Source organism: Nanorana parkeri, unplaced genomic scaffold (genome assembly GCF_000935625.1).
Source record: "Nanorana parkeri isolate BGI_ZX_2015 unplaced genomic scaffold, ASM93562v1 scaffold556, whole genome shotgun sequence".
Classification (NCBI taxonomy): Eukaryota; Metazoa; Chordata; class Amphibia; order Anura; family Dicroglossidae; genus Nanorana; species Nanorana parkeri.
In genome coordinates this window covers 905,592-926,228 of record NW_017306824.1, presented here as the reverse complement: position 1 = coordinate 926,228, position 20,637 = coordinate 905,592, and the positions used below count along the sequence as shown (strand labels likewise).

Genomic DNA, 20,637 nt, shown 5'->3' with positions numbered 1-20,637 from the left:
AAATATGTACTTTCCCTTCCTCAGCAGAACATACCCATCTTTCCTTTTCTCCCCCACTGCTCTCCTTGGACACCAGGAACAAAGTTAAATACCCAACACGTCTAGGTATGGGTGAAAAAGTAAATAATGCCCCTTGTCCCATCTGTTAGCGCTAGATGCCTCCTACTTGGCCACTTGGGAGACCATATCCCTGCATGAGCTCTGATAAGTCAGTTCGGAGGTTACACATGGCTAGGTGTACCTTTTACTTGGAAAAAAAGAACAGATTTTGTTAGGTTACTGCACTAGGGGCTGAGGGTGCAATGTTTTGTATCACATCACTGATCATGATGTTACAGTAAAGGCAATCTCTCCCATTCATTTTGAAACGTTTCAGCAAGCATACTGGTATAGTATATCTCATAATCAACAAAACAGAAACCAGTAAGGATATGAAATGAATTTAGCTAAATTTGCACTTTTTTCCGCAAACTGGAGAGGATTCCACCGCTCCTTCCTCAAAACTTCACTTTAAAATGAACAATAGAATAAAAACAGCCAATTCGCAACAGACCAAGAGCCCCAAGTGAATGAAAGGCCCATTTAACAACTGGAAAAAAGTGGTACATGCATGAATCTATAACCAGCCTTTATAGCAGGGCGCACATTGGGAAGGCTTACAACAATACAAAACACAAAAATTCCCCAGCCTCAACCTGCCAGCCAGCCTGCCACCAAACAAGTAGCCCTGTCAACAGTATGCGTTAAAATCAGAGGTTTTAGTTGCACAAACTTTTGGCCAAAAATATGTAGAAGCCACACTGCCGCGCCAAGGCACCTCTGCAAAGTGTGGTCCTAACTCAATGTATCCGAGTCTCCAAGTGTGAGCATATTAATGAAGTCGATAGATTGCATGCAGGTGTACCTGGAGGTAGCCTACTCCTCCTAATAAGGTGTCCCAGCGTGCATTTTTGGTTGCTGGGCCCCCAGTGCGTCCCTGCACCTTATTAGGAGGAGTAGGCTACCTCCAGGTAAAAGTTTGTGCAACTAAAACCTCTGATTTTACCGCATACTGTTGACAGGGCTACTTGTTTGGTTGCAGGCTGGCTGGCAGGTTGAGGCTGGGGAATTTTTGTGTTTTGTACCATTTAACAACTGGCTTTGATTCCACATTCGCCCTATCTACTTATCTGTTCTAGATCTAGGCTCTAGAACAGATAAGTACAGGCTCTCTAATATTATGCACGGGGCATGATTAGAATAAACCTTCATAGAGCAAAAAGAGCCCAAAAGTTATGATACAAGTAAGTGTGTTTAAGGGGTGGAGGGTTCAGAATTGTTATGAGAAAATTGATGGTGTGCCAACTAAAGGGAATCTACAGACTTTTAAACAAATTATGTATGGGCTGTATATATAAAAATATGATCAGCCTAATGTGCGTAATAATATTAGTGTCTTCCTAGGTCTTCAATACCTTTAATAATTTCTTTATATGTGTGCTTGTAACATTGGATTGTAGGTCTCCTCACTGGAAGGGACTGGTATGAATGGTATCATATTTTTTGCAAATTGCTGCACGAAAGCATCAGTACTATAAATAATTAGGAGGGGGCAACAATATTACTCATATCATATTCAGTGTTTGTGTGTTACCGTTTCCTTCTTGGTCACATCAAAAATAACCACCAGATAAATTTGGAGAAAACATATACGCACTAAGCATATATCATAATTTAGTCTAATAGAAGTGGTGGCAATGTGAGGCCTAAGAGCCTATTTATAAAAGGTAATAGCAAAGTAATGGCGTGTTTCCCCTACTCATTTTCAGTGTATTCGAGCTATGGGTAAAACATGTTAAAATATTATTCCTGAAGACTTTGTCAGTTGACTTACTGCCCATTTTTCACCCAAATTTTCATTGATAATGTACACAACTAAACATTATAATGTCTATTATTTTCAGTGGAAGGTACACGGAGAATTATTTTTTTTTAATCACATTTATACTGTACTATATTCTGCCAAACTGTGTTTGCTATTTTTTTTAATACTCTGCTTCAACATCACAATTTTTCATATAGAATGAGGCAAAATGCTACACTGTATTATTTAGTTGATATTTGCACATGACACTCAATTTATTTAGCTACACTATGTGTGTTTTTTGCTATTACAATAGCTATATTATGCCACGTGACTTATTTCCAGCTCTCATTGATGTTAACAATTTTTATGGCCCCCCAAAAAATAGTTATAGCCTTTATAGTTATTAAGCCCATAGGCTTTGCCATATAGGGCTGCCCATTGCTTCCTGCCAAAGACTCCTTGTGGTTAAATCTGCAGATTCTTTTTAACAAGCTATTTCCACAATACTTGGCATGCACTAAAATATGCAGCTCCCTTACTGACAAAACTGGCTCACATAACACACAAAATGAATGGCAATCAAAGAAGGTCCAAGAGTCTTACCCATTCTGCAGGGCAGTTGTAGGATCATATGTCAATGTCATTCCACCCTATGAAATAAATAGCAACTGTTGTAATAGGAATACAAACTGAACATGTACCGAAACAAACCGCAGGAAAGGAAATATTAAACGATGAAGAAAACAGAGAATGAGGGAATATTGTAAAAATTACCGTATCTCCCTCTCGTGGCCAGCCACGTCCGTTTTGAATGTATTTCCCCTGGGTTTGTCTTTTTTTTTGTCCTCCATCCGCAAACTTACAAAGGAGGGGTTCTTGTGGTGCTAAAGAAAGAGTATCATGGCAAGTAAGTTTATGGTTAAGATTATGGTGTAAGTTTAAACTTGCACAACTATAAGGAGCCCTGAGGCCCCAGCACTAGAAGCTCCCCAGGGGCTATGGTGGAGTGTAGGAATGCTCTAGAATCATGGTAATCAGATTAGTTCTTTACCCACAGCACTAGAATGCAGATTATAAAGTCATACAAGACTGTTAAATCGCAACACCAGCTATACACCCCATTACTGATCAATAGAACAATATCTCTCAAGAATGATACAAGTTCCTATGGGACAGTCTAATGCAAGTCTCTCTGTACGCTATATATATGTATAATGATCATCATATTCTCTTTTAACAGCAATGTGGTAGGTATAAAAAATATATTGATGTGCTTATTGTAAACTAAACCAAAAATCTCAGTTGTGCAAAGCTGCATTACTTAAGACTGAGCCATAGTGTATTATCAGGTTATCATATCCCCATGTCTGACAGGTGAAGATGGGCATCCATACAAAATTAAAAAAAAATCTCTTCTACATTACTGCCTGTCTCCACTGAGGAGATTCAGGCCTCTAGTTGATAACCACCGTCATCGAGAAAGAAAGTGAGGGGAAAATCCCAAATTGTAACATCTTCTTCACAAACTATAATTCCCCCTAAAACTCTTCAATTTTTTAGTTATCATATAACAAGGTGCCGACACTGTTTAGCTGCATGTAAAACAGCATTTACAAATGAGAATTGCTGGAATTCAGATGTTCTGCTCACCTGGGACACCAGGGGGCGTTTTCATGTATTTGCCATTGAAATGAGAAATCACAGCTTCACATTTCTCCGTAGATTCCATTCTGTGGAAGAAGGAAGCAGAATTTCAACTCTTTTGTCCCTTTCTCAGCTAAAAAGTGATACTGATAATTAAACGTTTACATAGGTTACAACTGATATACAATTACTCCTGTTTGGGATAAAGCACAGTGCCCCTGCTGCTCTGAAATCCCAACCAACATTGTCAGCACTGCCTTATGGACTGGAGAACTCCATATATCCCTCATCGTTCAGTTTTATTTCATGTGCATACACTGATTTCTTTCCCAGCAAACCAATTGACTCCTGATGGACTGTCCACACACTGTGTGGAAGGAAATGGCTCCTGGGTGATGCAGTTCTTGTGAGAGGGTGTGGCTACATTAACGGAGTTTCCAGCAGCTGCTACTGCAAGAATATTGAAAGCCTAGTGATGTCACAGGGAGTAACAAAATCCTATGCAAAATCCTTTTAATCCCAAGTAAATTCCATGCTGGTGTGTGCACTCCTGCCATAATGTGTATGTATGCCATCTCTTTGGATACTACTTCCATGTTCCCAGAAATCCTCTTCGTCACTGCGTGGCCACTGATGATCTAACTGCACATGCGCCATACAGTATGAACAGAAAAATAAACAACTGTTAGATGGGAAAAGAGGCAGTTTTTTTGGCAGAAGTGAATGTGCCTGTCTCGTCTGCCAAAACCTCTCCAGCAGTTTTTTATTTAAGTTTAGTTCCACGTTAAGGGCTTCATTTATAAACCGTAGCACAGCATTTGTGCCCCTAGATGGCGCTGACGAATATAGGAATTTCCTAACCAGGAGTCCCAGTGCCGTGCTACGTTTTATAAATGAAGGCCTAAAAGTTGAAATGTCGATTGTAGGGTCAATGAAAACTGGGAAATGATTGAAACCAGTGGAGGCAGACAACTGTGGCGGTAAACAATACATGCATGAAGAACACTGCATTTAAAAAGAAATCACACACAATTTATTGACAGGGCTACATATTCTAAATAGGTGGAACTGAAAATCAAGGTAAATGGAATTGTATTGTAATTGTAATGTCTTCCCTATATTGTAAAGCGCTGCACAAACTGTTGGCGCTATATAAATCCTGTATAATAATAAAGATTCCTTATGCCATTACTGGAAACCTAGGCTATCATCTCACAGTCATATATGAAGCTATGTGCAGGACAGCGTGGCCTCCCAAACTGTGTAGTGAAGATCTATATTAAACCTATAGAGCAATTATTTAAGAACTTGGAAAAAAAGGAGGTGTGACATCCTCTATCTATAACAGAAACAAATACAAATTTGCTTACTTATTTACATAGTGCCAACATATGTAGCACTTTACAGAGAACCAATAAAATCAGTAGATGTCCTCCAGAAGGAGTACCTACCAGAATCATACATACACTAGGGCCAATTTGGAAGAAAGACAAAATTATCTAAACCCAAAACAAATATATTGCAGCTTTTCAGTCCCTAAATGTAATGTTGGGATACGAAGGTCTCTTCATACAAGTTCAGAACAGCACGAAGATTATTCAAAATCATAGTGCTCCTCTTAAAGATATGTAAATTCTCAAATGAAGTGGTGTCTATGCATGGAGAAAATTTTTCTGCCACTATCATACCATGAGATAACTCACCTTGCAAAACCAACACCTCGACTGGTCCCGCTAGCATCGCGCAGGATACGAGTGGATATGACCTGTCCAAAAGGTTTCAGCAGCGACTCCAGTTCCTGCTCATCCATGCTGACTGGCAAGTTAGAGATGTACAGGTTGGTGGGGTCTTGTTCCTGTTGCTGTAAATCCAACACAAGACAGTTCATAACTATTAAACACTTAAACAGAATGTGTGACCTTTATCAGCAGTACGCAGCTATGAAGCAGCCAAAAAATGTTACTGCTTTAGATGAGAAGTTGGACACCAACATGGACTCAGCCTACGTTCTATATTGATACATTGTATGTTTACTGCATAACTACTATTTTTACAGCTTTTGCATAGAAGCATCAATTTTTTGCAACAAACTAACTGGCTACATATCAAATGTTTTCTACACTATTCATCAAACTCCTTATTAAATTAGGGGGAAGTGCTCGATAGCACAGCCAGTCTCCTTGGGAACAGTGCCCACGGGAAGACTGCACATACTTGGGGTTATAAAAATACAGTACATACAAACAATGCTGCTCTTTAATCATCAAATGTCGACTTCCAGTTATCATTGCACAAAACTTTATCTATTCTGCCATGTGCATTTCAAATGTATTTTATATTCCTAATCTGAATTTCCTAAATGGGAGAGAATGAAACGCCGAAAGTGGTATCGGTAGTGGTAGGCAGTTATTAATTTAGTAAAAAAAAAACAAAATTCTCCCAGATAACATTTTGGCATGTATATACATAATTCTGCATTATACAACATTTATTGTTGACGCACACACCATCTAAATCTAGAGTGCACAGTTTGATGCGAATATTAAACTCAAAAACAAAATACTGTTTTAGGACTACAAAAGACTTAAGCACAAAGGTACTCCCCAAAAAGATGCAACTACATCCAACAATTATACAGAAATATATTTGAGTTGTTATATTTTCTTATAATTAATGGATGTAGTTGCATCTTTTTGGGAGCACCTTTGTGCTCAAGTTCACTGTAGTCCCAAAACAGTATTTGATGATTGAGTTTGATATTAACATTGCATTATCCAAATCTCACAGCTATTGGTATCTTCTATTATTAACTCTTCTTTTACCTCTTTCAAATAGACCAACAGTTTAGAAAAAAGAAGACTAAATTATAACCTCTAGGTTCAGTAAGTGGCTTGTTTCTTCAAGTTCACAAATTTCACTTTGGTCACCAATTTTTATTTTTTTAAAATTAAAAATAGGATAATGAAACCCTAGAGCGTTATTTTATAAGCTTTCCTCACGTGATGGAGCATCTCCAATATGAGAGCTCTCAGGGGTAGTCCAATGACAATGATATGTCAGGAATCTTGATGACTGCTGGTGGGCCCCATCCATATTTAATGTTAATGTCAATAGCTAACAATTCTATACATGAGGCCCCTTAATATCGGCATCATTCTTGTTGCAGCTAACACCACCAACTCAAGTGACACCTTTAAACAATGCATTGTAAAAGATTCAGGCAAGTCATGTGGAAGATGCTAGTGCTACATACATAATAAAATGTTGAATAAACCTTGCTATAATAGTCAATAGTTCATAAAGTCCATTAAGTAAATCTGTTCTTCTATACGAATCACACTAAAGGGAAGTTTATCCTGTATTTTGATTGCTGTCCTCCTTGGCTTTGTACCATGCTGAGAACTCAATTGGTAGACTTGACGTGCGTCTTGCTCTTACGTAAAACTCTGAAAACTACTTTTCGACATACCTTTGCCATTTGGGCTTGCACCCCACTGGCTTTCAAAGCACCTACTGCTTTCTGAGCAGCTCCGGGGCTATCGAAATCCACAAAGCCATATCCTGCAGAGAAAGAAAGTGAATCAATACAGCATATATTAAAATAAACATATCTTTATATTTGAGCTGTAACACGCATCTGATCTTGCAAAGCTGGGCAGTAAAATTATTTAAAAACGGATTTGTTATACAGTGACAGAAACAGGGGTGACATCAGCCACAGTCATGACAAGGTCCCTGTTCCAGAGGGGTCTAGCCCAACAATCTATTTTTTGAGTGTATGTGAACCCTATAAATGAAATTCTCTTATTTGCTCAATTTGGTCTGCTAAACACACCATTGAATGCGTTCTTAATACATGTTTTCAATAAGTGCAAAAAATGGCTGTTAATGGTTTTGCCAGAAATCTTGTGAGCGGATAACATTCCGTGTTCTCCGTCTGTGCACGAGTGATTCTGGAGATCAGGAGGGAGGGAGGACATAAGGAGAGGTCTGTGTCCTTTGTAATGCATCGGAAATGAAGTAGGCAGGGCTGATACCATGTGCATAGGAATTTAGAGCAATTCATAGAGCGGGGGGAATGCATAAAAACTGGAGCAGACAGAATTTGGAGCAGTTGCCCATAGTAACCAATCAGCATTCTAAATAATTTTCAAAGCTTAACTGAATAATCTGAAGATAGAAGCTGATTGGTTGCTACGGGCAACTGCCCCAGATGCTACCTGCTCCAGTTTTGATGAATTCCCCTCACTGTATTGTCTTGTCATAAGGGAGTAGCACACTAGATATCTAGCACATCAACAGTTATTTTTTATGTACTTGCAGTGTGGTTAAAGGGATAAAATATTAGCAAACCCGCGTGTATTAAAGAGCAATGCATGTAATGCATTTTTTAAAAAAACTTTGACATGCTATTTAATGGTTCTGTGTGCAGACGCTCATCCATTGCAGAGCCATACAACAAAGCTGTTGGTGTAGGTGAGACGTAGAAAGACTCAGTCTTGCACTGCCTAATGGGATTTGTAGTTACTCTACAGCTGGGGGGCCGTTGTTTGCCTACTCCTGGTGTAGGGCATAGTGAAGCTTTGTTTGGTCAATGGATCTGTGAGGTCACATAACCAAACGCAGAGGCAAAGGGAGAAGCATCCAAAAGGTCCTGCTTTGGAAGATGTACCTGCCACCTCTTGGATCAGCATGCTCTGTATTAAAAACTGATTTTTTTGATGCATTGGGCAGCAAAGGGGGAAGGACCACAGCTCAAAACTTGCACGCTCATGCATCTCTTGCTACATCACTGTTTGTACAAGCTTATGACTTATTCTACATGCTGATGTTCTGCTCATTGCTATCAGGCTCTGTCTATAACTGTCTGCGGTTGTTGAGGTGTATTCTAACAGCCTGCTCAGTATGTCAGTGCCAGAAGCACTGATGTGCAAAGTGCAGTGATCCACAGCAACCAGATTTCAGTTTCGTACAGTACTAAGCCAATCATCCTTGCTCTCTCCACTCACTTACGCTGAACTTTCCATCCAATACCGACAGTTTCTACATATCAAAAACTGCAGTTTTAGTTTGCAAGGCTTCATGTACCTGGATGCCAAGCTCACCAGAGTGATGTTAGATCCAACCATCCTCCGTGGGCAGTGCAGGGGGACCTCTGTTCACCTCAATGGGAAATGAAAATTGCTATGTACTTGCGCACAGTTTTCTCTAGAGAATAATTATTTGAGAACTAACTGCACACAGCTGCTTTCCTGTCCCTGACAAAGGGAGTCCCAGTGCAGACATGGCTGTGTGTTCACCTCGGTTCAATAGAGAAAAGAGTGAGGCTCCACCATTGACAGATGAGAAAACAGGGTCTTTTATATGATGCTTTACACTCTGAAATTTGCCAAGGCAGTGAAAAGAGCGGTAGAATTACAGGTTAGGCTGGAAATAGGGATCATGCAGTAAAGTCTAAAAAAAAAACTGAATGTCCATCCTGCATACCTGTTCCTGATCAGTGACTCACCAAGTAGTGAGGTCAGGACTATAATGATTGTCCTGCACCCTTTTTTTCTCACCTTACAGGTTCATTTTAACCCTTTATACGTTTTATTCCACCCTCTAATTAGAGTACAGCTACCAGGTATGACGAAATCTTCTAGAAATCACAGAGACATATGTTTATAAGAAACATACACCTTCCTCCCTTCAAATCCTATGTACATCTACTAGTCTTTTCAAGAGGATGATAAGTGCTTCTGATGCCTGCATGCACTTATCATTCATATAATTTACCCATACATTACTTGATTATCAAAAATTACATGATCCCACACATAGGCTTTCAGTGAAAGCTGAACTTCGGGCAAAGCAATTAAAGGAGTATTGTATAGGACATGTGTTGCCCTACCTAAATGTATCCAGGAATCTTCCATGAAAATGGAGCTACGTTTTGCCTCTGGGCAGGAATTCCCTGTAATGCCAACCAGACACTGTTGCTTTGTCTACAAGCCCAGAATTACTGGTCACCCAACTAACCCCTGGTAGTCCTGGAAAAGCAGTGCTGGGGTAATCACATCAGTAATGCCTGGAGTGGGTGAAGCTGGTTTATGGATCCCCCGCCTTTCCCCATGCAGACATGCCTCCTCAATTTGAGTCGTCTTGCAGGGTGACTCCCAGTGCAACACTCACATCTATTCCTAAACAGGATCCAGAAATTGCCCATAGAGTAGGGAATCAGAGGATTTGAAATGTTTTTCTAGTATTTGAAAGTTAACAAGAGGATCCCACCCACAACCTGCTGCTATGCAGAGGCTAGCTGTAAGCTTCTGCGTGTGTTGGATGTCGGGCCCCCTTCTTGAAGTGGTTTCCCCTACTGGCCATCGGTCACACAGTAGGGCACAGTAGTGAAGCAGGAGCTGGTGGATGGACATTGTGCAGGCATCTGACACTCCCTGTAAAGTGTGCAATGCAGATTTGTCCGCCACGTGGAGCTACCCCACAGTGCAAGGGTAAAGTGCTAATTTTTTCTAGTAGACTCAAATAAAGTGGTTTTATTTACCTGATCCCGATTCACATGGCGGTCAGCATTTACCTCTCTCCCCCTCTGCTCTGGAAGTTTAGGGTTAATGCAGATCAGATGTGATGATCTCAGTGGGCCTTAGACCACAGGAGAGGAGGGATGAAGAGGCTGTGGGGACTGGACTAGCAGCCTGGACAGAGATAGTGGCAGCAGGAATCATGTAAGTAAAAAAGCTTTAGTAGTGTCCCCTAGACATAAATGAACACTTACCCCTTGCAGTGCCTGGGTAGCCTCACTGCACAGCTACGTTTTTGCCCGGAGATGGGCTTTAAAGCTTTTTATGTAGTGACATGACCGTTTTAACAGGAAAAAATCTTGCTTAGCACAAACAGTTTGAGGTAAATTGATTTATTTTACCTGACTAAAACAAAACATTTTTTTTTTTTTTAATTGTGCTTTTTATTCCCAAAAATAATAAAGAAAATATGTACAAAACCACTACACCCACTACTGATGTATCGGCTTATTCAGCCTTTGTTGTGGGGTACCTTCAAACGTCTGGCCCGTTCACCAGTGTATCACATCCATTGCACTCCACTCCTTATTACTCCTCTCACTCTAGAAATTCCTGGAATGTGAGAAATCCTGCTGTTACATGTGCCTGCCCCATGACCTGATAACAACAGCCCTTCTTGGAATTAATGAAGCAAATCTCCCGATAACCTGACCTTCCCAGTGTGAATCCTCACTTTATCCATTTTGGATATTAGTTGCCTCAGCTGCATTACATTTAGTCCTTCCATGCCCAAGACCTAACCTCTTCATACTGTTTGTTAACGATGACATTCAAAATCAATTTATAGACATGACAATAGTAAATATGTAGTACACCCTTATGAAAGCCATCCACAAATCTGTCTTTTTTTCGTTTTAACAAGTGTTGATCAATCCTCAATCAAAAAATAGATGGCAAGTAACCAATTAAACCACATGCCATTGACTGGTAAAAAAAAAAATGAAACAAAGCAAGGGAAAACCATCCGATTGTCCACAGCATTTGATGAAGGTTTTTTTTCCCCATCTGGTTGCTGTTAAATCCATCCATAAAGAAAGCAGCCTGTCTTTCTACAACTAAAAACTGGACCTGAAATACTGAATGAACAATTGGATTTCCGCATGTATGGCCAGCTTTACTTACAGATTACCATTTATTTAATATTAGGTATTTACATTTACGCAATTTATGCAGTGCTTTACATACTGCACATTCACATCAGTCCCTGCCTTCAAGAAGCTTACAATCTAAGGTTGATCTCACATGGATACACATGGGCCAATTTAGACAGGAGCCAATTAACCACCCAGCATGTCTTTGGAGTGTGAGAGGAAACTGGAGTACCCGGAGGAAACTCAAGCACAAGCACGTACAGGAAGAACATGCACATTCCTTGCAGATGACCAGGATTTGAACCGGAACCCTCTGTGCTGCAAAGTAGAAGTGCTAACCACTATTCCTCTGTGCTACCCATGTACTGATATTTCAGCCTACCCAATCTGACAAAGGTAACAAACCTTGGTCTATCATGCTTAGATTTTAAAATGTGCTCTAAATTGGTCAAAGCAATCCATTTGGCATGATAAGTTATAGTTACGGATTCCATTTCCATGACTTCACCCACTGTCCTGAAATGAGGAATAATCCTCCTATTTTTAATTTCAATAGATTTTTATTGAGGCAATTTTCAATTATATAAGACAGGATAAAGGAGAAAAAAAAAAAGGAAAAGAAAGTAAACAACACAGAGGGTCCTAACAGGACCAAATCACCAACCCAATGAACGGGTAATGGTGCATGCACTGTAACATGAGAGTATGTGATATGTTCTATTGTGAGGTCCTGAGAGGTGCTACCCAGCTATTATCTGAAAATTCCATGTATCGCTCTCTTTAGGATTCATGGTGTAGGTGTGTTTAATCCTCCTATTTTTGAGATATGTGATGGCATGAGACATTTGAATACCTTCTGTTTTATAAAGGCTTTACTGCACTACATACTGATTCGATCAGAGGGCTTTTTAGTCTACTGATGTGCATGTGCTTGGTACAAACCCAGTTTGCTGGAGTTTGCCCAAGATAGACGGACAGGTTGGGGTAGAGAGTTCCATAGGATGGGAGAGAGTCTAGTGAAGTCCCGAAGGCGGCATGGGAGGAGTTGATATAGGAGCTGGAAAGCAGGAGGTCTTTGGAAGAGCGGAGGGGACGGTTAGGGTGATACTTTGAGACGAGGTTGGAGATATAGCTGGGGGCAGAGTTGTGGATGGCTTTGTAAGTGGTTCTTAATATTTTGAATTGTATCCTTTGGGCGAGTGGAAGCCAGTGGAGGGATTGGCAGAGGGGGGTTGCAGACACTGAGCAGTTGGTTAGATGAATGAGTGTATAGACTGTAGGGGGGATAGCCTGTGTAGAGGTAGGCCAGTGAGGAAGGAGTTGCAATAGTCAAGACGAGATATAACAAGTTAGTGGATGAGTAATTTTGCGGTTTCATTGGCGAGGAAGGGGCGTATTTTGGAGATGTTACGAAGGTGAAGGCGGCAGGATTTGGATAGTGATTGGATGTGGGGAAGAAAGGTGAGGTCCTAGTCCAGGATAACGCCTAGGACCTTGGCATGGGGGGAGGGCTGGATAGTTGTGTTAACAAATCTCAAGGGAAAAATTTGGGGAAGGTGCACGGGCAGGAGGAAATATCAGGAGCTCAGTTTTTGAAAGATTGAGTTTTAAGAAGTGTTGCGACATCCAGACTGATATGTCAGTTAGTAAGTTAGTGACACGCAAGGACACTGAGGGGGTGAGTTGTGGAGTAGAAAGATAGATTTAAGTGTCATCAGCATAAAGATGGTATTGGAAACCATGTGAGGTTAACTGACCAAGGGAGGAGGTGTAGATAGAGACGAGAAGGGGTCCAAGGACAGAGCCTAGGGGGACCCCTACAGAAAGAGGAGGGGAGGAGTTAGATTTGTAGGTGACACTAAAGGAGCGCTTAGATAGGTAGGAGGAGAACCATGAGAGAGCAGAGTCTTGTAGGCCAAGTGAGTGGAGTTTTTTGAGGAGGAGCAGTTGGTCCACAGTGTCAAAAGCAGCAGAAAGGTCTAATAGCAAGAGTAAGGAGTAGTGGCCATTGTTTTTAGCTGTTAATAAGTCATAAGTGAGTTTTAGGAGGGCGGTTTCAGTGGAGTGTAGGGGGCGAAAGCCGGACTGTAAGGGATCGAGAAGGTTGTTATCAGCGAGGTGACGGCTCAGGCGGCTGTAGATAAGGCATTCTAAGAGTTTGGAGGTGAATGGGAGTAAGGAGACTGGTCTGAGATTGTTGAGGTTGGTAGGGTCCATTGATGTTTTTTTTGGTTATTGGGGTGACCAGGGCATGCTTTAGAGGGGAGTGAAAGATGCCAGTAGAGAGGGAGAGATTGAAAATGTGAGTAAGAGAGTGTAGGATAGAGTAAGAGCGTGACTGATTTAGCGGTGAGGGAACAGGGTCCAGGGGGCAAGTGGTGAGGTGGGTGTCAGAGAGAAGCTTGGTAACCTCCTCTGTGGTGACGGGGTCAAAAGAGGAGAGTAACAAGTGTGTTGGTGGGTCAGGTACATGAATAGGGAAAGCTGACTGCACAGTGGCGATCTGATGCCAAATTGTATCTATTTTGTTTTTGAAATGAATGGTAATGTCCTGGGCAGTGAGTGAGTTAGTGGGTGGTGGCGGTGGGGGACATAGTAGAGAGTTAAAAGTAGAAAAGAGTTGACGAGGTTTGGATGAGAGTGTGTTAATGAGAGTGACCAAATAAGCCTGTTTGGCAGCACGGAGGAAGGAATTATATTTTAGGAGGGCAGAGTTCCATCCCCTGTTGAATACATTCCGTTTTATTTTTTTCTCTTTTTGGCCAATCTGTATTTTAATTAACATGTCCTGAGTGGACAAATATCTATGGGGTTTTTTCTACTTCCGTTATGTTGTGTTGCATTGGAAGTACATCTGTTTTTGTTCCATTACGTTGCGCTGAAGAAAAAAATAAATAAATGCAGCATGCTCTACTTTTTTCCCCCATTGCACTGCAAAGGAACAGAAATGAATCGCAGTGGTGTTTACTGCTCCCATTCACACCCATTCATTTCTCAGTGCCGTTGTGTTAGTATCCAATTAAAAACGGATCGCAACGCAATGGATCTGGTGTGAATGGAGCCTTGCTGACGAACCACAATAACCATAACTGAATGTCATGCAAGTAACTGACCAGTGAAATCTTAAACCATAGTCAAAAGTTATGTCCAAGCAATAGCAAAGCTAGAAATAACAAGGAAGGGATGAGGACAAGGCACATACCTTTACACTTATTGGTTGTTTTATCCAATATGGCCTTTGTAGATACAATTTTTCCATATCTAGAAAGAAAAGAAAAAATTAGCATGGGTTAAAAACCATCAAACTGGAATATACAGGTGAAACTCGAATAATTAGAATATCGTGCAAAAGTAATTGCAGTAAGTGCTGCAAAAGGGGCCCAAACCAAGTACTGAGTACATATGCATGCTTGTACTTTTCAGAGGTCCGATATTGTTCTATGTACAATCCTTGTTTTATTGATTGCATGTAATAATCTACTTTTTTGAGGTTGTGGATTTGGGGTTCTTGGGGTTTTCATGAGCTGTAAGCCATAATCATCACAATTATGACAAATCACGGCTTGAATTATCTTGCTTTGCATGTAATGAGTCTATCTCATATATTAGTTTCACCTTTTAAGCTGCATTAGTGAAATAAATGAACTTTGCACGATATTCTAATTATTCGAGTTTCACCTGTACAACGATGTAAAATACAGCCTGTAAGTAAAAGTTGGAATGCCATGTATATTACAGTTTACCTTTTTTTTTTATAAGAAATTGGTGTCATAATGAAATTATTATGCAAAAAAGCTGCTGGAATGTAGAAAGCAGAGTGTGTAAACTGCTGAGAGTCTACACTGCAAGTATCCAACCAGAGATGATCAAGAGTCTATAATATGTGTTGGAAACATTGGGCTGTACCAGAAAGTTTCTTGGCATGCTCTGCAAGTGTGTAGCTGGGCTTTTTTCAATACAGTCCATGCCTTTATATCACAGGGATAGAATGGTTTCTAGGGCCCATGGCAAGGATAAGAATCAAAAGCCGGGGAAAACAGGTGTTTTACCTATACATTTGAAACCAACTCTTGTATAAAAAAGGAGTTTGCAAATCTTATATGTGCTGGTAGATAAGGAACCTACACACAGGCCAATTATCACCCCAAAGGGGTCTTTGTAGAAACGAAACCTATACACAGGCCAATTATCACCCCAAAGGGGTCTTTGTAGAAACGAAACCTATACACAGGCCAATTATCACCCCAAAGGGGTCTTTGTAGAAACGAAACCTATACACAGGCCAATTATCACCCCAAAGGGGTCTTTGTAGAAAATAAACCTATACACAGGCCAATGATCACTCCAAAGAGGTCCTTGTAGATAAGGAACCTATACAAAGGACAATTAGCACCCCAAAATGGTCTTTGTAGATAAGGAACCTACACACAGGCCAATTAGCACCCCAAAAGGGGTCTTTGTAGATAAGAAACCTATACACAGTCAAATTATCACCCCAAAATGAGGGACAGTACTTGTACTTGGTCTTGAAAAAGTGGTATCGGGACATCCCTAGAACCTACACACAGGCCAATTATCACCCCAAAAGTGTCTTTGTAGATAATTGGCCTGTGTGTAGGTTCCTTATCACCCCAAAAGGGTCTTTGTAGATAAGGAACCTCTACGCAGCCACTTATCAGCAGCAAAGGTTAAGCATTCATTTTGGTCTAGGGTCTGACATTTAAAAATAAAAAACATTTATACTTACCTAATCCTTGATCCTGCCTGGCTGCTAGACTGATGCCCGCAGCCTCTTCTCCCACGGGCTCTGGTGGTCTAAGCCCCACGCTAATGTCATCACGTCTGATGCAGTCCATTGACTTGAAGGGGGACACAGGTGAGCAGTCACTGCTGCAGAGCCAGGGATCGGGTGAGTATATCTTTTTTATTTTAGACCCTAGACCAAAACAAACATTTAACCCTTGCAGTGCAGGGTTAGCCCCACTGCAAGGGCTAAAAAAATGTGTATCCGGAGTTCTTCTTTAAAGCTGGTCATACACTGTACAAATTTTGTTGGGTTCTTGCTGAACTAGCCGAAAGTCGTTCACTGGGTGCCCCTGTCGACATGCTTCATTCGAAAATCGAAGATGCCGGATGGAAAATATTAAGGTGAACAGTGACAGCAGCCAATCAGCTGCCATCACTGTTTGGGTATTGGGACAGTGGCACACCCGTCACTGTCACAATACAACAGCTCAGTGGGAGATTCATCCATCCACAGTGTTGAGAACGGTTGGAGGAACCGGTTATTTTTTGTTTTCGTACAGCATGCAGTTCTCGAATTTGAGCATCGTGTGGCCCCGTCACTACCCCACCCTTCGTCAGAAGTTACATTTTCAATGCACTTTTGTTGAAGGAGATGGTCTGAAACAGTAACTGCAGCCACAGTAACTGCAGCCAATCAGCTGCAGTCTCTGTTTTGGGTATTCTGACAGCGACACACCGGCTGCTGTCAGAATACAATAGCAGAGCAGGGAGATTCCCCCCACCCATGCTGTTTAGCCCAACAAGAAACCAATAGTGTATGGCCAGCCCTACTGTCAGAATTGGCAGCCTACACGCAACACTCATCCCCATTTTTAATTTTTGAAGTCTCTATAGGAAGTATCTATTGATTATCAGTGATATAAAGTAAAACGTATGTGGTATGCCAGTTTCTGTAGTGCACCATGTCCTCTAAGGCAATGTCTAGCATTCACTTAAGAGAAAAGATTCGCTGGAAATGATTTCATAATGCCGGCAGCTATGAGATCACCCCATCAGATTCCAGCAGACAAATCGCACAGCCTTTCACTAAAATATTCATATTAGATGTACATGTTCCAAAAAATTATAAATGTATGACTTCAGGGACTGGATGACAGTGCCTTAGAGCTTCAGCAACAAGATTAGGCAGCAGACGACCCGCTCTCATCAGAACAGGGACACCTCATACCGCTGATTATTAGTCACCAAATGTATATTACATTAAGACAAATATATCCAAATGACGGGGTTTGCTTTCTCTCCAAAGAGATTCTGTACTGACAGTGGGAGCTGCCAATACTCATCTCCTTCTGAAAATACTAGTTGTCGGTCTGTCTCTGCCTTTCTCTATCTCAGTCACTGACTTGGAATGAGCAACCAGATCAAGAAAGTCGGAACTAGGCATCTACAGTGGCTTGCAAAAGTATTCACCCCCCTTCTCAATACTTTGTAGAGCCAGCTTTTGAAGCAGTTACAGCTGCAAGTCTCTTGGGGTATGTCTCTATAAGCTTGGCACCCCTAGCCACTGGGATTCCTTCAAGTTGTATGGGTTTCACTGGTGTACAGCAATCTTTAAGTCATGCCACAGATTCTCAATTGGATTGAGGTCTAGGCTTTGACTAGGCCATTCCAAGACATTTAAATGTTTTCCCTTAAACCACTCGAGTGTTGCTTTAGCAGTAAGCTTAGGGTCATTGTGCTGCTGTAAGGTGAACCTCCGTCCCAGCCTCAAATCTCTGGCAGACAAACAGGTTTCCCTCAAGAATTTCCCTGTATTTAGCATCATCCATCATTCCTTCAATTCTGGCCAGTTTGCCAGTCCCTGCTGATAAAAAACATCCCCACAGCATGATACTGACACCACCATGCTTCACTGTGGGGATGGTGTTCTCGGAGTGATGAGAGGTCTTGGCTTTGCTCCAGACATAGCATTTTTCTTGAAGGCCAAAAAGCTCAATTTTAGTCTCATCTGACCAGAGTACCTTCTTCCATATGTTTGAGAAAACTCCCACATGCCTTTTGGCAAACAGCAAACATGTTTGCTTATTTTTTTGTGTAATGGCTTTTTTCTAGCCACTCTTTCATGAAGGCCAGCTCTGTGGAGTGTACAGCTTAAACTGCTCCTATAGACAGATGCTCCAATCTCCACTGTGGAGCTTTGCAGCTTCCTCAGGGTTATCTTTGGTCTTTGTTGCGTCCCTGATGAATGCCCTCCTTGTCTGGTCGTGGAGTTATGGTGGGCAGCCCTCTCTTGGCAGGCTTGTTGTGGTGCCATAATCTTTCCATTTTTTAATAATGGATTTAATGGTGCAACTTTTTTTTTTTTTTTTTTTTTTTTTTTATAACCCAACCCTAATCTGTACTTCTCCACAACTTTGTCCCTGACCTGTTTTGGAGAGCTCCTTGGTCTTCATGGTGCCACTTGCTTTGTGGTGCCCCTTGCTCAGTGGTGTTGCAGACTCTGGGGCCTTTCAGAACAGGTGTATATATATACAGAGATCATGTGACCCTTAGATTGCACACAGGTGGTCTTTAGCTAATAATTATGTGACTTCTGAAGGTAATTGGTTGCACCAGATCTTATGTAGGGGCTTCATAGCAAAGGGGGTGAATACATATGCATGCACTACTTTTCCATTTTTTATAATTTTTTTAAACAAGTTATTTTCTTGATTTCACTTCACCATTTTGGACTATTCTGTGTATGCCCATTACACGTAATCCAAATAAAAATCCATTTAAATTCCAGGTGGTAATGCGACAAAATAAGAAAAATGCCAAGGGGGTGAATACTTTTTCAAGCCACTGTACATGCTTAGTCCAAGTCAGTGATCCTGAAAGTAGTGCAGCCGCTCAATCAGCATGACAATAAGGCAACTCATTATTTCAGAAGGAGAGGCAATGGCAAACTCCATACTTCCTCACCACAGGTTTCCTTGAAAGCCGAGATTGTGACCTTTACTGAAGGTCAGCCAAGTAGCCTGACTTAAAGTGTATTTCCACTTTTGCAGCCAAATTGAGATAACACCTACTTTATATTTGTTATATCCATGTTTCCATTTACATTGCATAACTTAAAAAAGAAAATGCTGTTTGCATTTTAAGTGCTTTACAGTTGCTTAAAAATCCTACCTAGCTTCCCCCTATGTAATGTCCAGACTTTTATACCTTATTTTTACATGGTGATCCTGCCCGTAACACACTTCCTGTCCTATGATGACAATGTTCACTCATTATATTGCATCTATGAAGGAGCAATGTGGTCACCCTAGCATAGAAGTACAGAACACCTCACCCTTTTTGTGTTTTGTAGTCCACAGATAGCTGGGAACAATGTAGTGGATAACAGAACAGGCAGAGAGCACAGAAGGTTATTCACTCCTCAGATCTCTGGAATGATCAACAGGAATGTATTTGCCCCTATTGAACCAATATAACAAAACGCTTTCAATGTTTTTTTGCAGTTTTCCATCCCTGAGGGCTTGTTCACACCATTGACAGTGCGTTCCAGAGCAGTTAGCTGCTAGAACGCACTGTATCGCATACTAAACTCCCCCATGTGTTTTGGGGTGGGAGGTGCAATGCAATGAAGTTAGTGGCACCACATCAATGCCTGTGTTCCGGTCCAGTGCGATTGAAAAAATGCTGCATGCGCTAAGTTTTCTGATTGCACTGGACCGGAACGCAGGCATTGATGTGCCTTGCGTTCTGGTGCGGGCAATCGCACTGAGGGCGGGGGGGGGGGCGTGGCTGCGGTGCTATTCACTTCAATGTACCACCACGCCCCCAAACGTAGGGGGGAGTTTGGTACGCGACACAGTGCGTTCCAGCACCTAACCACTCTGGAACACACTGTCAGTGGTGTGAAAAAGCCCTTAGATGTGCATTAGTTTTATTTTTATCCCTTATATTTACCTGGTGATCCTGCCAGTAACACACTTCCTGTCCTAGGGTGACATCTATGGAGGAGCAGTATTGTTACCCAAGGCAGCTAGCTCTTAAATTTATACTACAGAACATTTCCCTCCATGGAGATGATGTTCTGTAATACACAAAGCAAAACTGGGCAGGGCCGATAATACTACTAACTGATAAGAGCAAGGAACAGGCAGAGTTCAGGAAGTTATCAGTTCATTGGATTTCTGGTAGGATAAACGTGCATAGATTGTGCTTATCAAATAGATAATTGTACATACAATAGACCAAAAGGGAATGATTCTGCCAGTAACGCACTTCCTGCCCTAGGGTGACATCTATGGAGGAGCAGTATTGTTAGGGTTTCCATATGCTTTAATCCTGTGGACAAGCTTGTTCTCTTTTTCCCATTTCAGCTTATATGCAAAAGCAAACAAGAAGATCATATGCTACTATTTTTACGAAGAAGTTCAGCCTTTTTAGTGCATAAGGCTCCATGGTTATGCTGGTTATGCATCACGCTTGTACTTACATTACCTGTTTTGCCTTCAGTGACATATTAGAAGGCAGCCCATCACAAATTTCAATTTTCAGCACTTTGTAATATTCAAGCTACAAGAGATGATTGACTGTGATGTTACATTGTGCATAGACAAGGAATGGTGGTGAAATGTGGCTGCCAAGCCGTCATTTGGAAGAAAGATCAGTGTATAAACCAAGAATGTCTATAAATCAGCCAAACATGACCGTTTTTTTGCTCTGAGCAAGCATCCCA

The 20,637-nt window shown here is 41.3% G+C and overlaps 1 protein-coding gene across 3 annotated transcripts in view; it reads right to left on the bottom strand.

Moving 5' to 3' along the window:
- RBMS2 (RNA binding motif single stranded interacting protein 2) overlaps positions 1-20,637 on the bottom strand; it is a 107,128-nt gene that overhangs the window by 7,528 nt on the left and 78,963 nt on the right. For all 3 annotated transcript variants that reach the window (XM_018562027.1, XM_018562028.1, XM_018562026.1), the window contains exons 3-8: positions 14,365-14,423; positions 6,960-7,051; positions 5,194-5,351; positions 3,497-3,576; positions 2,621-2,730; positions 2,450-2,496 (exon numbers count right to left, since the gene is read on the bottom strand). In XM_018562027.1, the coding sequence (XP_018417529.1) occupies positions 2,450-2,496; positions 2,621-2,730; positions 3,497-3,576; positions 5,194-5,351; positions 6,960-7,051; positions 14,365-14,423 (546 nt within the window). The remainder of the gene's footprint in view (positions 1-2,449; positions 2,497-2,620; positions 2,731-3,496; positions 3,577-5,193; positions 5,352-6,959; positions 7,052-14,364; positions 14,424-20,637) is intronic.